This window comes from Elgaria multicarinata, chromosome 6 (assembly GCF_023053635.1).
Source record: "Elgaria multicarinata webbii isolate HBS135686 ecotype San Diego chromosome 6, rElgMul1.1.pri, whole genome shotgun sequence".
Lineage (NCBI taxonomy): Eukaryota > Metazoa > Chordata > Lepidosauria > Squamata > Anguidae > Elgaria > Elgaria multicarinata.
This window is the reverse complement of record NC_086176.1, coordinates 109,070,578-109,086,427: the sequence shown is the minus strand read 5'-3', so window position 1 is coordinate 109,086,427 and position 15,850 is coordinate 109,070,578. Positions and strand designations below refer to the sequence as shown.

At 44.5% G+C, this 15,850-nt stretch overlaps 1 protein-coding gene across 4 annotated transcripts in view; it reads left to right on the top strand.

Moving 5' to 3' along the window:
* The window catches only part of CTIF (cap binding complex dependent translation initiation factor), a 202,176-nt gene that overhangs the window by 45,298 nt on the left and 141,028 nt on the right, over positions 1–15,850 (top strand). For all 4 annotated transcript variants that reach the window (XM_063128269.1, XM_063128268.1, XM_063128267.1 and 1 more), the window contains exons 2-3: positions 9,797–10,009; positions 12,304–12,387. In XM_063128269.1, the coding sequence (XP_062984339.1) occupies positions 9,830–10,009; positions 12,304–12,387 (264 nt within the window). In that variant the 5' untranslated portion in view covers positions 9,797–9,829. The remainder of the gene's footprint in view (positions 1–9,796; positions 10,010–12,303; positions 12,388–15,850) is intronic.

The window sequence follows — 15,850 nt, the reverse complement described above, 5'->3', positions numbered from 1 at the left end:
CTTGCGCTCCAAAGGCATAGATACATTTCTAGCTGGTGCTGCACCTCCCCTGCCCCCAGTCTGAGGCTGTTATAAGAGTATGAATGCAACTCTGTGCACATAGGAACATAAGTAGAGCCACACTGGATCAGACCAAGGGTCCATCTAGTCCAGCACTCTGTTCATATAGTGGCCAACCACAGGAGCAATAGCACTCTCCCACCCATGTTCCTCAGCAACTGAGGTATATGGGCTTACTGCCGCTGATACTGGAGGTAGCACATGACTATCAGAACTAATAGCCATTGATAGCCGTCTCCTCCACAAATTTATCCAACCCCCTTTCAAAGCCATCCAAACTGGTGGCCATCACTACATCTTGTGGTAGCGAATTCCAAAGTTTAACTGTGTGAAGAAGTACTTCCTTTTTATCTGTCCTGAATCTCCCACCAATCAGCTTCATGGGATGGCCGCATTGGGTTTTAGTAATATGAGAGAGGGAGAAAAATGTCTCCCTATCTGCATTCTACACACCATGCATAATTTTGTACACATCCTTTCCACTACAGTTTGTGACACAGGTGCAGAGTCTGTGGCCCTAATCCAGCCTCTTGGGATCACTAGTCTGGCCCACGGAGCCTCGTGGGATTCCTTAGGTTGGAGATAACTGTGGGGATGAGGGCAGTGGAGAGGTGGAACTTGGATGAGGCCAGGTAGAGCAGGTGGCCCTCCCACCTCCAGCTGAATCCCTTTCACTGCCATGGAAGTGGATGGAAATATGTGCCTCTCTCAGCACAGGGAAAAGCTAGAACGGATGGGGCAATGAATATCAGTGGGCGTGGCCACACCCTCTGATGTCATCTGGCCTGGGCGTTGCAATCCAGCTCCCACCACAACATCGTTCTGCACCCTTAATCTGTGGCTTGTTTGCCCATAGAGCAGCCTTCCCCAACAATGTCTCCTTGAGTTGTTTTGGATTACAACTCCTATCATTCCAAGCCACTGGATGAGAGTTGTAGTCCAAAATGTCTGGAAGGCGACACGTTGGCCAGGGCTGCCCTAGACTGAAAGGGAGTTTCCTGTGGGCAAAGAGACAAGAGTTTTTTTCAAAACCGACCAAGTTTTTCAGAGGAAACCACCTTACACCAGGTGAGATTATTTTGCCCAGTATGGTCTATTCTGACTTGTAGTGGCTCAGTCAGACATTTCCCCCCCATCACCTGCTTCCAGACCCTTTTTTAACTGGAAACGCCGGGAACAGAACCTGGGGGCCATCTGCATGGACAATCCATGCTCCGCCACTGAACTATGGCCGCTCTCCATAGAGAAGTGTGCACTCTTGTTTAAGAACATTAGAAGTGCCCTGCAAAGATGCTGAACTGGTCTTGACAGAATCCTGGCAACTAGCAGGTACTAGGTGGTCCAACAGATATCGGCCAGTGACCACCAGTGCACTGCAGCCTATGTTCTTCCTGCTCCTGAAGTTTACATTCTGGGGTGAATATGAGTCTGAAATGTCTTAGCAGACCTTTTGTTCATTCTGTGATAAGTGAATCGTGCCGAAACAAGTTTTAAGGTGGTTTGGAGTACAAACAAACTTTCTCCTCCAGATGTTTTAGGCTTCAGCTCCCATCAGCCCCATCCAGGAATGTCAGGAATGCTGGGAGTTGCATCTAAAACATCTGCAGGGCACCAGCTTGGGGAAGCCTGGAGTCCACAGTGGCATGAAGAAATATAGTAGACCCATGAATGATCCAAGCTATGTAAGCTACCTTCTGAGGAGAGATAAATACCCTGAAAGTCAGGATAGAAATCTAGAAGTAGCCATCTAGTTTGCTGAAGAATCCTAGAATTCCCACTTTGTGTAGAGAAGGTCTGTTCTTTCCATAACAATGGGAAGGTTATGCCTTCTCAGTCATAAGCAAGAATTGAGTATCGCATAAGAACATATGAAGTGCCATGCTGGATCAGATCAAAGGTCCATCTAGTCCAGCACTCTGTTCACACAGTGGCCAACCAGCCGTCGACCAGGGACCAACAAAGCAGGACATGGTGCAATAGCACCCTCCCATCCATGTTCCCCAGCAACTGGTACACACAGGCTTACTGCCTCAAATACTGGAGGCATCACACAACCTTCAGAGCTAGTAGCCATTGATAGCTTTCTCCTCCAGGAATTTATCCATCCTTGGGGAAGGGCCATAGGTCAGTGGTAGAGTCCTAGTTTCGATGCCTGGCATGTCCAGGAAACCCTGGAAAGCTGCTGCCAGTCAGTGTCGACAATACTGGACTAGATGGGTCAACGGTCTGACTCAGTATAAGGCGTTCTCCAATGTTCCTCAATTCCTATCCTTGCTGAGTTAAAGAGATGAACAGTTTTTGTTTTGCTTGGCGACTTTTGTTTCTCATTCTTCCCCACTTTCTCTTACTATGTTCCATCTAGGAATGTCGGAGAAATCCACAATGATTGAAATGAGTTCAGATTTCTATGAATCTGACGTGTGGATTCCACAGCCGAATCACGTGGCTTTTTCCGAATCACGTGGATTCCACAGACTTGTGGACCGCCTTTTAACTTTTCGATTCGCGCTAGTGAGCACTTGGCAAATGCACATTTGCAAACCGGAATGAAATCCCCATAACATCCACAGTTCAGTCAGTGAGCGGACAGTGGAGCAGCAGACTCCTGACAATCTGCAAAGCACAGACGGAATGGGTTTAACCAAACCCATACACCCCTAGTTTCACCTCAGCTTTGAGGCCTTGCCCGTTCCCGTACGCCATCCTTTTCCCAGCATGTTCCAATTGGATTATGTCACGGTCTCGGCCTGTCTTGTCCCCTAGTGCCCTTTGGCTTCTTGTTTTTTTTATCCCCACAGATATTTCCTTTTCTCTTTTGTCTCCTCCTGTTCAGTGCTGCTGTCTGTCAAAACAGCCTTCCTGCGTGCTGGAATTGGACCCAGTTTTCCAACATGGCTGGCATGAGATCATTCCTGTTGAGGCCTCAGGCCTGGCAGTTTTGGCAGGGAGGTCTGGATCCCGCTCTCGTTGCTTGTGTGCGCCATCTAGTGAAGGAGTAGCAAAACACACCAACCTTGCCATGCTAGCATTCCTTTATGGTGCATCCGTGCTGGCTCCTTTCATGGTAGAATCTACTCCTGATGGTTTGCACAAGGAAGCGGCATGGTTTATGTCGCAGCCTCTGACTTTCTTTCCTTTGTTCCGGGTTGACCTTTCCTTGCTAAAAGCTTGGTCCTCATTAACAAGCCACAAGCTTTTCTGTGATGGGTTTCAGTGCTGTTATGTCTCCCTCCCTAACATTGTCAGGTGAACATATAAAACTACCTTATACAGGGTCACTCCTTTGACCCATCTAACCAACTTTGATTGGCAGTGGCTCTCCAGGGTTTTGGCCACAGGTTTCCCTCAGTCATGCAGCCGATATCCTTTTAACTGGAGATGCCAAAGACTAGGGTGACCATATGAAAAGGAAGACAGGGCTCCTGTATCTTTAAGAGTTGCATAGAAAAGCGAATTTCAGCCGGTGTCATTTGTGTATGCATGTCACATCTGGTGAAATTTCCTCTTCATCACAGCAGTTAAAGCTGCAGGAGCTATACTGCAGCTATACTGTGACCAGATTTAAAAGAGGGCAGGGCACCTGCAGCTTTAACTGTTGTGATGAAGAGGAAATCTCACCAGATTCTCCATATATACAAATGACACCTGCGGAAATTCCCTTTTCAATACAACTGTTAAAGATACAGGAGCCCTGTCTTCCTTTTCATATGGTCACCCTACCAAAGACTGAAGTTGAGATTTCCTCCAGGCAAACATGAGCTTTGTCACTAAGCTATGGTCCTTCATGGCCAGCCTTTCTTCCTGCATCATCAAAGCCTTTTTTCTTTTAAAGTATGTTTTTTAAGCCCAACTTTCATTATTGCGTTCATATTCCCATTCACCTAGACAGCCTGCTAATTTTCACCAATTAATTTATTTTGACTCAAAACGTAAATCCATCCCAATTTCTCCCTCTTTTTGGGACCACTTTTTGGCATGGCGTCTAATTTATTGGGGAAGGCGTTCAAATATTGTTCAAGCTGAGCATTAAATCATGGAGATATAACATTTTTGGAAAATAAAAATAAATACATAGTGTTATATTCAACATTTTGCTAGTGGGAGGAAAAATGCAAGAGTTGGCGTTGTTGTGCCAGCGGATGCACAACCGCTCTCAGGATTAGCAGAACTAGTGCAAGCAACTCTGAGACTAACGAAATCGTAATGAGCTGTGCTGCGGCTTGCACAAGTGGAATCGATTGACTCTTGCATAAAGATAAAAATGGGGTTTTGACAAGCGGTAGAAGCTTTGCTCTAGCGGCATGGCAGTGCTGAATAGACCCCACTTCCTCCCTCTGCCCTCCTGTTGTGCAATCGCTTTCAAAACCTGAACTTGGTGCAAAATAAGTCAGATTTGTACCTTAACTTTTAATTAGATAACTTTTCTGGCTATCGTATTCAAGTTTCTTTTTGACACCAAGCTTGGGGATATTTTTGGCACTGAATGTTTATGAATGCTGGTTCCAGCTTGTCATCCCTCTTAAGTATATCTGACATCTCACAGCAAGCAGAGGTGTGCAAAGTCCAAATCTCCTCAGGTTACCTTTTGCTGAAGAGCTTATGGTCTAAAGATGCCAACAAGGAGAATGACGTTAACAAAGAAAAACGGGCAGAAGGATTGTTGAAGTCAGCAACTGGGCTGGAAGGGCTTTGCAGAGAGGGACTTAAATGTGGAAGGAGGAGTTTGTTGGCAAACGGCAGCCGCTTGTAAGCCTGTGTACACCAGTTGCTGAGGAACATGGATGGGAGGCTTCAGTAGACTAAACCCTGGGATTCCTCAAAGGTTGAATTGACGTTGTTGCTGCTACTGCTGCTGTTTTGGTTTTTCTTCGTTGCTGAGTTCGGTATTTAGATGCTGTGACAAGAATGCACATTTTCAAATAAAGACTATGGGAATCAGTTACCTAGGGAGGTGGTGGGCTCTCCCACACTAGAGGCCTTCAAGAGGCAGCTGGACAACCATCTGTCAGGGATGCTTTAGGGTGGATTCCTGCATTGAGCAGGGGGTTGGACTCGATGGCCTTGTAGGCCCCTTCCAACTCTGCTATTCTATGATTCTATGAAAGCAGTCTGATTATTTCCATCAACAAGCGTGTGCAATGTTGTGCCAACGGGCACCAGTGCTCCCTCTGAGAACTTTCTAAGCGCCTGCCAAAGTGCCCTACTTGAAAATCAAAATAATACATTTTCTTACCGCCCGCTGGAAATGCTATGAATTAGGTTTATTTAGGTGCTGAAAACTATAGGTTCGAATACGTTGGGGTTTTTTTTTTATTGGGGCTCAGACCTCTGCCTTGTTTTCATTCTTTTGGTAAGGATACTTGTCCCTTGCCACACCTCCCATGGCAGGCATTTTCTGGCGGTGCTCAGGACAATTTCTCAAATTGCCCATGGCCCCAAAAGGTTGCCTACCCCTGATCTAGAATAATTATTGATGTCCTCAAAGTTGTTAAGCCGTTACCATGTTCCATCAGAGGGAGTTGAATGGCATTCATTTGCACAAAGTCACCTTTTCTCGAATTGGCTCTCTGGCTATTTGTTTTTTTGGAACAAATAGAGTTGATGAAAGGTGAGACTCTTTTTAAAATAATTAGCATGGCGCCTGCTGGTAACCGTATATTTAAAGGATCTGTCAGCATTTCCATTTATAAACCTGTGTTTTCGGGGTATTAAAAGTTAATTGGAGGAAACTCCTTTCCATGCGGTTAAGTCATGAAAGAATTACCTCTGGCTGTATTGCTGTAGTAGAGCAGAAGACTTTGAGAAGAAGATATTCTTCTCTTTTTCTTTTTTAATGGCATTGGTCCATATATGCCCCTCATGGAGCGATTGATCCCCTGTGGTGAAAGGGGGCAGCAAGCGTGATTGTACATGTTCATGGACCAATTTAGATGTATTGCTCCCAATTTTTAATATTGGTAGCCTCCCAGTGGGTTGGATTACAACCCCCATGATCCATGTTTCCCTAGGGAGGAGGATTGGAATTGTAGTCCAACACATTGTATTTATTTATTATTTTATTTATTTATTACATTTTTATACTGCCCAATAGCCGAAGCTCTCTGGGCGGTTTACAGAAGTTAAAACCATAAAAAACATTCAAAATATGAAACAAACAGTATAAAAGCATAATAAAAAATACAATATAATGACACAACCAGGATAAAATCAAGCAACAATGCAAAAATTAATACAGATTTAAAATACAAATTTAAAACAGCAAAGTTAAAATTAAATTGCTTGACTGTTAAAATGCTTAGGAAATAAAAAGGTCTTTAACTGTTTTATCTTGTTTTTATATTGATTTTTATTCTGTAAGAACATAAGAAGAGCCATGCTGGATCAGACCAAGGGTCCATCCAGTGCAGCATTCTGTTCACACAGTGGCCAACCAACTGTTCCTGAGATACCCACAAGCAGGACATGGGTGCAATAGCACCCTCCCACCCATGTTCCCCAGCAATTGGTGTATATAGGCTTTCTGCCTCTGATACTGGAGCTAGCACACAACCATCAGGGCTAATAGCCATTGATAGCCTTCTCCTCCTGGAATTTATCCAACCTCCTTTTAAAGCCATCCAGATTGGTGGCCGTTACTACATCTTGTAGTAGTGAGTGCACTGTGTGAAAAAGTTATTCCTTTTATCTGTCCTGTATCTCCCATGGGATGACCCCAGTATTATCCAAGAGGGAGAAAAATCCCCCCCTAACCACATTCTCCACACCGTGCATAATTTTGTATGCTTCTGTCATGTATTGTATATGTTTTTATACAAACCGCTTGGAGACCCTGGGCCGTCAAGCAGTATAGAAGCAGCTTAAATTGGGGGGGACAGAACCCCCCCCCCGAAGAACACCAAGTCAGACCATTGGTCCATCTAACCCGGTATTGTCGACACTGGCTGGCAACAGCTCCCCAGTTTTCCAGCTCTACCTGGAGATGGTGGGGATAGAACTTAGGACCTTCTACATGCAAAGCATGGGTTCTACCACTTGTGCTCTACCTCTGGACCTAGAGCACTGGGCTAGATTGGCCAGAGGAAGCCAGATTCAGGACATCAGGAAAAACTTCCTGACTGTTAGAGCAGTACAACAATGGAACCAGTTACCTAGGGAGGTCATGGGCTCTCCCACACTAGAGGCCTTCAAGAGGCAGCTGGACAACCATCTGTCAGGGATGCTTTAGGGTGGATTCTTGCATTGAGCAGGGGGTTAGACTTGATGGCCTTATAGGCACCTTCCAACTCTACTATTCTATGATTGTATATGAAATAAGTCCAATGCTTAACATCTGAAATTCAGCACGTAATTGCAACTGGCACCCCAGATTTCCAGCAGACGCATGAACAAAAATAGTGAGCTGGACGTCCAGGGACGCTGGGCATTTGCAGTCAAGGTTATGGAGTCAGCAGTTCATTCTGTACTGCTGTACTCTAGAACCAGTTAATTATTTACCCTTCCATCCTTCCCCTGCGCTGTGCTCATTCATGTTCCCATATGTCACGCCAGCTCAGCATTGTCCGGCTGACAGTTCTGCAATAAGAGCCGTTGAGAGCGGCAGCCTTTTCATGGCTACTCCCTATTGTGCTGCAGCAGAGAGAGGTACAATGCTTTCACATCGAGGTTGGAGCAAAACCTTTGTTGCCGCTTGTTCCTTTTGGGATCTGCCCGAAATGTTGCAAGGCAGGGCTGGAGATTCTCTCCGCTTTTCCCAATTTGAAGAGCTCATGTGTCTCCTGGCTGTTTCGTTTCCTCTGATGCTGAGCCTTTGTCATATTTTTCCTCCCATTGTTCGTTGACCTCAGTAGCGCAGTTAGGTATTGTTAGATTCTGAACTTAACAGTCTTAGGGGGGACACACACCCCTTTTAAAGGGCAATGAGTATTAAATCCCTTCCTTCGAAATGTGATAAACCAGGCCTGAGGCCTTTGAGGGCCCTTCTGCGCATTCTGCAGAGTTGGGCCCTGTACGTCTGCCCCAAAGTACGACCCTGATGGCTCCGCTCGTTGACCTTGGCAACTGATTCTCTTGTTTAACCATCTTGTTCCTCATTGTCACTGTAGATCCTCCCCTTAAGTTCCCAAACAGACATTCTTTTAAATCAGTATCTAGCTAGCAGCTATGTCTTCTGTTCATTTGTTCTCTAGGGTAGGTACAGGGGCCCTTATCTAGATCTTAAAAGCCCCACTACCCCCACACTAGAGTCCTGATCCAATTTGGGCCCCTGAGCCTACTCCAGAGTAAACATCAACAAAAGATGTAGCTGCTACACACTGGTTGAAGGGAATGTCTGTTTTGTTCCTTAGAGTATTAGAAGAAAGACTTCTACTATTCAGTCACAGGTGTGGCATGGCTTTGGCTGGGCTGTAGAACTCACGTTCTGAGTGGAAAGTAGAAGAATGTTCCCTTTTTCAGAGTTGCTACTAATTAGGACGTTTGTGCTTATGTATGTACCCGGCAGTGGTTTTCTGACGCTTGCGGACATAAAGTACCAATTTTGTCATCCTGTAAATCAGGTGAATTTGAGCTTGTGGGATGCTTTGATACATAGTGGGGATGGAACATTGTGGTTGTGGAAGGAGCAGAGTTCAGTGCTAAAAATATAAGAAGAGCCCTGTTGGATTATGCCATCTTGTTCCCAACAGGACCAAACTGATGACTCTATAGAAAGCCCAAAACCTAGGCATATAGACAACAGCGTAAGTGCAAAAGAGACAGGCTCTGGTGCTGGAAGAATTCGTAGAATATTTTTTTAGTTGTATCCAGAAGAGCTCAGTGTTTCGGATTATGAGTCCTTTGTCAGGAGTTATAATAATTCAAAATAAACAAATTAAAATAGAGAAGAACAACACCCAGAAAATAAATTACATTTTTTTAAAAAATGGTTTGGTGAATCACAACACTGCTTGTATGCAAGATTTGTTGTTATCAGAGAAATGCATGGAAAATTTTCAGCAGGGAGCGGGCAACTTTTTTGGTCCGGGGGCTGGATTTGCCCTCCAATACAGCAGGCCAGATCGATCCCTGACCAATACAGCGGGCTGGATGACATCAAGGGGGCAGGAACCTCCCCTGAGACCCCTCTCTTTTCCTGCCCCTACTTCTGAGTAAGAACATGAGAAGAGCACTGCTGGATCAGACCAGGGGTCCATCTATTCCAGCACTCTGTTCGCACAGTGGCCAACCAGCTGTTGACCAGAGAACCACAAGTACAACATGGTGCAACAACACCCTCCCACCCATGTTCCCCAGCAACTGGTGCACACAGGGTTACTGCCCTCTGATACTGGAGGTTGCATTTAGCCATCAGGACTCGTAGCCATGGATAGCCTTCTCCTCCAGGAATTCATCCAACTCCCTTTTAAAGCCATCCAAATTGGTGGCCATCACCACATCTTGTGGTAGGTAGTGTATTCCATAGTTTAACTATGTGCTGTCTGAAGAAGCACTTCCTTTTATCTGTCTTGAATCTGGTATTCAGAGGCATACTGCCTCTGATCCTGGAGGAAATATATAGCCATCATGACTAGTAGCTATTGATAGCCTTAACTTCCATAATAACCCTATTCTGATCACTTAAAATATAATTAGTTTTGAAGGGGAAGGGAATGAACATAGTGTGCAACTTCTCAGATTCTGTATTAAAAAAACACTGGCTTATAGTTACAATTGTATCTTCTCTGCTTTCCCCCCTCAGGCTCCTTCCATTCCTGGTTCCTTATCCAGAGCGATGGAAAATTCTTCCGTGGCTTCGGCCTCATCCGAGGCAGGGAGCAACCGTTCACAGGAGATTGAGGAGTTGGAGCGATTCATCGACAGCTATGTTTTGGAGTATCAAGTCCAAGGCTTGTTGACCGACAAGACGGAAGGAGACGGGGAGAGCGAGAAAACGCAGTCTAACGTCTCTCAGGTTGGTGCAGAGAACGGCAACTCATACAAAGGATGGGAAATTGGGGTTACAATTTACAACAAAGCAGGTGTCTTTCTTTAGAACAGAGGGATCAACCAGCGGTCAGATCAAGTCCCGGTTCCTAGCTATCTATTCCCTGGGGCCCCATCAAAGGTGAGTCAAGGTGTGATTAAAGTTTGCCCTCAGCTGTGCTCCGAAGAAGACATTATTTTCAGGTTGCAATGAAATGGAGACATGCTACAATGCTACATACCCCTTGCAAGCAAAATTCTTTGTTCTGTGGTCCTGGTATTCCAGGACCAGCGTCGGGACTCAGCACCCTCAGGAAGCTCTGTGCCCTGGCTGAGCCAACCAGCAGCTGGGAGTGTAAGCCACCAGTTCAAAACTTCCCCCCAATGTTCCCATTGTAGCATTGGTCAGTGGTATTATGGGAAGGTAAACAGTAGCCATCCAAATTGTCCCAAAGGAACAGCATATAGGGGAAATTATTAATGTGAAGAACTTTTAAAGGATGGTTCGCAGGTGGCTGCCAGGAACGCAAAAACATTGGAGGGAGGGCCGTCAGAGAGTACATTGTGTTTAGTAAATGACTTGTGTTTACAGAGAGTATATTACTTGTGTTTAGTAAACCTCACACACACACACAAAAGTGCCACATGTTTATTTGTTTTGTCCCACTACTCCACCAATATTTGACCAGAATTTTTCGAGAGGGGAAAAAGACAGTAGCATGTACTCGTTTAAATATAAATGGGAAGGGGACAGAAAAGTTCTGTAAACTATTGACATACTAATACATTTTAGCAATCTGAAGAATGACATGCTCTCATGTATTTCAACAATCTTCCGCTGAGGTTGTTGGGACACTTTTACTTTGCTGTTACTACTTATTAGTTCCATTTCACAGTGAGACATATATGTATTCTCTCACATACTTGCTTGGAATCATCACCTGAAAAGCATTAATTGCAACTCTGAAACTGCTACACTTGCCTAATATTGTATTGCAATTGGCATCCATTCATTGTTGCTGGTGAATATCTGAAATGGAAAATTTTCCGTTAAGTCTAAAAGCAAGTCAGTACCTTCTGCCTGTGCCAGGGGATGACAGTGGCTCTCCGCCCATGTGGGTCTGTCCCGTTGTTGGGCTCTGGCCATGGAAGGCAAACACAGCCATTGAGTTGCCATCTGGAAGACTTTCAAGCCCTGTTCCCCCTGCCCCATGGTGGTGGAAACGTAAGACAGCGTGGTGGAGTGTAAAATGCAAGCAGTAGTGGTTCTCAATGCAATAATCCAATTGTTTAATGGAGTTGCATTTTATTTTTGTTTACAGTAAACAGATCTTATGGGTGAACCTAATGGATGGCCGTTGCCATTTTTTTCTGGACAGTAGCACTGCCTTTGGGTTCTTGGCCTTCCTTCCATGAGGAAAAATGTTAATGTTGGATATTACGGCTGTTGTTGACCACACATCTCACAGGTGCAGCAGTCAACACACAGGCCTTCTTCAGATGCAATACTAAGTTATGGTTTAAACGTTAGACTTATATGAACAGACTGGGGTGAGTCTTGGGGTTGCATGCCCCCCCTCCCCACCTTTTGGGGCAGCCCAGGGAAGAGCAACAACCTTTGCTTCCATTTTTAACAAACAGCAGTTTAGGATGATGTGTGAACTTGGACAAATGGTGGCTAGTCTTACCTATGGGTTATTGAAACAAGCCAATTTCAAGATGAGGTTCATGAAGCTGGCTTGTTTCAATAAACCATAGGCTCTATTTAGGGTTCGGTTATGGGTTTGGATGTAATGCAACTGTGGTTAATTGTAAATGGAAGCATGCAGGCCCCAGGTTTACCCAGCCTCATTCGCATAAACAAAACCATAGTTAAACTTACTGTCCAAATGAAGCCATAAACTACTCGAGAGTGTCTTGTGAAAGCAGTCTCAGCCAATCTTTCATACCTGCTGAGCTAGTCACCTATGAAGAATAATAATGTTTTCCAGGCAACCAGGCAAAGCAACATCTGTAAACTGGAAAAGAGACTTTAAAAAAACCTTCTATGTTCATGATGTGCTACAAATAGCTGCCATGTGGATAGACATGTTAATAAATGTTTCAGTAGCTTCTCCGCACCAACTTGGAATGCTGGCCTAAGATTGTTTTTCCCCTTCCCAGTTTCAAGTCTGAAGGCAATTCCCTTTCTAAAGTTGTTCTCCTGTCACGCATAACTTTAACTGTGCAGTGTCCCTCAAACCAATGATTTCACTCAATGACTTTCTGTTCCCTCTTTTTCAGTGGACAGCTGACTGTAACGAACAGATAGAAGTCAGCGGTTCCTCCTTCAGAGGCAAGGGCTCAGCACCACATAATCAAAACCAGGTAAGGGAAATACGATCCGTTAGCCAGAAATGACGGCGTTGTGTGCGTTTTCCCCAGCTGTAGACTTTGAGGTTCACATCCGAGCCGTGGATCATTTGACAATTTTCAAAGCAAGATTTGCAAGTGGGATGTGATGTTTTTTTTGGTGACTGCGCACCAGTCCTCTCTCTTAAATTCATCTGAATCTTCAGTTCCAAGGTGAAGTTTCTAGGATACACATTATGCTTGTCTTTCTTTTTACTCTACTGTAAATGTGTGGCCCCACTTTGGATTGGGACCACCATACTCTGGGAGGGCAGGGTTAAACCTCCTGCCCTCCGACATGATTTCCTGGAATCCCCCATGGGCAGGTAAGGGGTACGTTAAAAAACAAAAAAGTTTCCATTCACACCACACACACATTTTGCATAATGTGTAGTTTGGTTTTAAGAAGTATTCTTTCAAGGAGATCACTCTGGAAGTTATTTTCTGGAGGAAGATGTCCCCTCTGGAGAGGCCTTAATTCAGACACACCAACTCTGTCATTTTCATTATGCAGGGGGAAATTAATTTGGAAGGCTGCCCCTCCCTCTTCAGTGCAGTATCCTAGCTTTGCCTGTGTGGTTCCTAGTTTTCTTTCAGAGAGGTGTCCCAAACAGTGTTGGCCATGGAAGCTATTGGGAACACCTTGAACTCTGGTACCTGTACTTACTGGGCTATGAAAGCTGATCGAGCTCAATCAAAGCAAAGGACTTTGGAAGACAGTTTAGTGTCTCTGTAACCTTTGCTAAACCTTAGTGTGTTTGGCAAGGTAACTTTTGCTAAACCTGAGATGCTAGACTGCGAGACCTATGGGCTGACAAACACTTCTTACTTATCAAAGCTTCCTGAATTAGCTCTTTTGCCAAGAAATCTAGCCTACGTCAGAATTAACTAACAAAGAAATCTATTACTCAGCCTTGAAATACCTTGCAACATAGTCTTAAGCAGGTCTGTTTAAAAAGCAAACCTGTTGAGTTTATTTCAGCCTGTACTCACCTGGAAGTAAGTCCCACTGAACATAGTGGGACTTACTTCTGAATAGGCATACTTAGGGTTGTGCTGCTAATGTATTTGCATTCAGGAATCTGTATATTCAGGAATATGATCTGAATGCATGCAGATTATCTACCTGTTTTATGTCCTTACTTTCATGGGTTATGCTGGGATATATTCACAGTTAGGGTGACCATATGAAAAGGAGGACAGGGCTCCTGTATCTTTAACAGTTGTATTGAAAGGGGAATTTCAGCAGGTGTCATTTGTATATATGGAGAACCTGGTGAAATTTCCTATTCATCACACCATTAAAGCTGCAGGTGCCCTGCCCTCTTTTAAATCTGGTCACTCTAGTATAGCTCCTGCAGCTTTAACTTTTGTGATGAAGAGGAAATTTCACCAGGTTCTCCATATCTACAAATGACACCTGCTGAAATTCCCTTTTCTATGCAAGTGTTAAAGGTACAGGAGCCCTGTCCTCTTTTTCATATGGTCACCCTATTCACAGTCAACTAGAAGCCTTGACTCCCTTTGTTAGATTTGGGGATAGGGAGGGTGGTGGTGGCAGTGAAACTTCCATTATTTATTTAATTTATTTATTATTTATTAAGATGTTTAGCTACCAGCATTTTTCTTCTTGCAAAGAACCCTAGGGAGCTCACGTGGTGATCCTCCTCTCCATTTTATCCTCACAACAACAACCCTGTGAGGTAGGTTAGGCTGAGCGTCAGTGATGGGCCTAAAGTCGCCCAGTGAGCTTCATGGCCAAGTGGGGGACTAGAACCCAGATCTCCTGAGTCCCAGTCCAACACTCTAACCACTACGCCACACTGTCAAAACTGGCCTGAAAGGCTAGTTTTATTAAACCTGAAGACGGATGTAATTTTTTTAAGAGCGAGGGAGTGGTTTGTTAGAGTTGTCATGGCTTTCCAAATTAATGTGCCTTTTTCTATCCTGCGAAGAGCTCTGGAAAAAAACTCATACATTTTCAGTGCATTTCAGTTTCAACTCAGGAAAAGCTTGCTGTGGTAGTGTTTATTGACCAGTTCCTGTGACATCAATGACCCGGTTCTCATGCCAACAACAACCCACAGCTAACAAACCCATGGGTTCAAACTCTGTGTTGTTCATACCCTACCCACCCAGAGTTCTGGGTTCAGGCGTCACGTAAACAAACCAGGAACTGGGCATCCGTGGGTTGTTTATCACAGCAGAAGTGGGTGACAGGTACCACCATGCACGCCCACTCCTACTTAATTTTCAACAACCCACAGTTTCATTAACCATGGGTTGTTGCTGACATGCGAACTGGATCAATAACGCAGTGTCCCCTGGATCAATCTTACAGCTTCTTTTTTTAATGTTTGTGATTTTTATTTATGTGGTGTTTAGCTAAGGTGTAGGATGAGACTCTCTGTCTGTCTCTCAGTCTCTGTCTCTCTGTATGTGTGTGTTTATGGATGTATGGGTGTATATGCTGCTATAGAAATAATAGAGGAAGGGGGCACAGCCATCTGAAGGATGCTGGAGGGACGGATTAGGACCTCAAGCCTGAGGTTCAACACCCCATACTGCAGCAAGTGTAAGAAGAGCTCTGCTGGATCAGACCAAGGGTCCATCTAGTTCAGCATCATGTTTCACAAGCAGGATACGGAGGCAACAGTCCTTGTCTGTTTGACGCCAGGCAACTTCTTACTGGAGGTATTCTGCTTCGGAATATGGAGGTTCCATTTAGTTAAAATGATTTATCGCCCGTGCCAGACCTCTCCCCCTCCATGCATTTATCCAGTCCACTCTTTCTTTCTTTTCTTTTTTTAAAGCCATCTTAGCCAGTACCTATTTCCACATTCTGTGGCAAGAAAATATGGTATATTAACATAGTTGTGATGAAGTACTTTCTTTTCTCTGTCCTTCTGAATCTACTAACAGTCAGTTTCATTGGATGAAATTTATAAGGAAGGGAGAGGAAAAATATATCCGTTTCTCCGCTTTTCCCATACCATGCATAACTTTTAAGTCTCTATCATATTCCCCCATTAGTTGTCTTCTTTTTCTTTCTTTTTCTTTCCTGAACTGAACGGCCTCAAACACCCTTCCCTTTTGGGACGATGTAGGCTGCGTTCGGACAATGAGATAGTCAACAGTGGGGTAATAATCAACTCAACAGTTGTTTTTCTAGAGGATACTCCCCCACGATATAATAATCAACTGTGGTGTGGATTAGGAGCAGCGTTGAGTTGACTCTTAGTCCACACTGAGTTGACGCATTAATCCCTGGCGCTCTCTCACTGTTCCAGTCCTCCCGCTAATATCCCATCAGCCATTGTTGCTGAAAACCTAACCTGCTGGCTGGACTAGAGCGGCAGCTGCTGCTTTGACCACTCTTGCTTTGCGACTCTGTGGCTGACAAAATAACCAACGATGGCTAAGGAAATAATCAATGGTG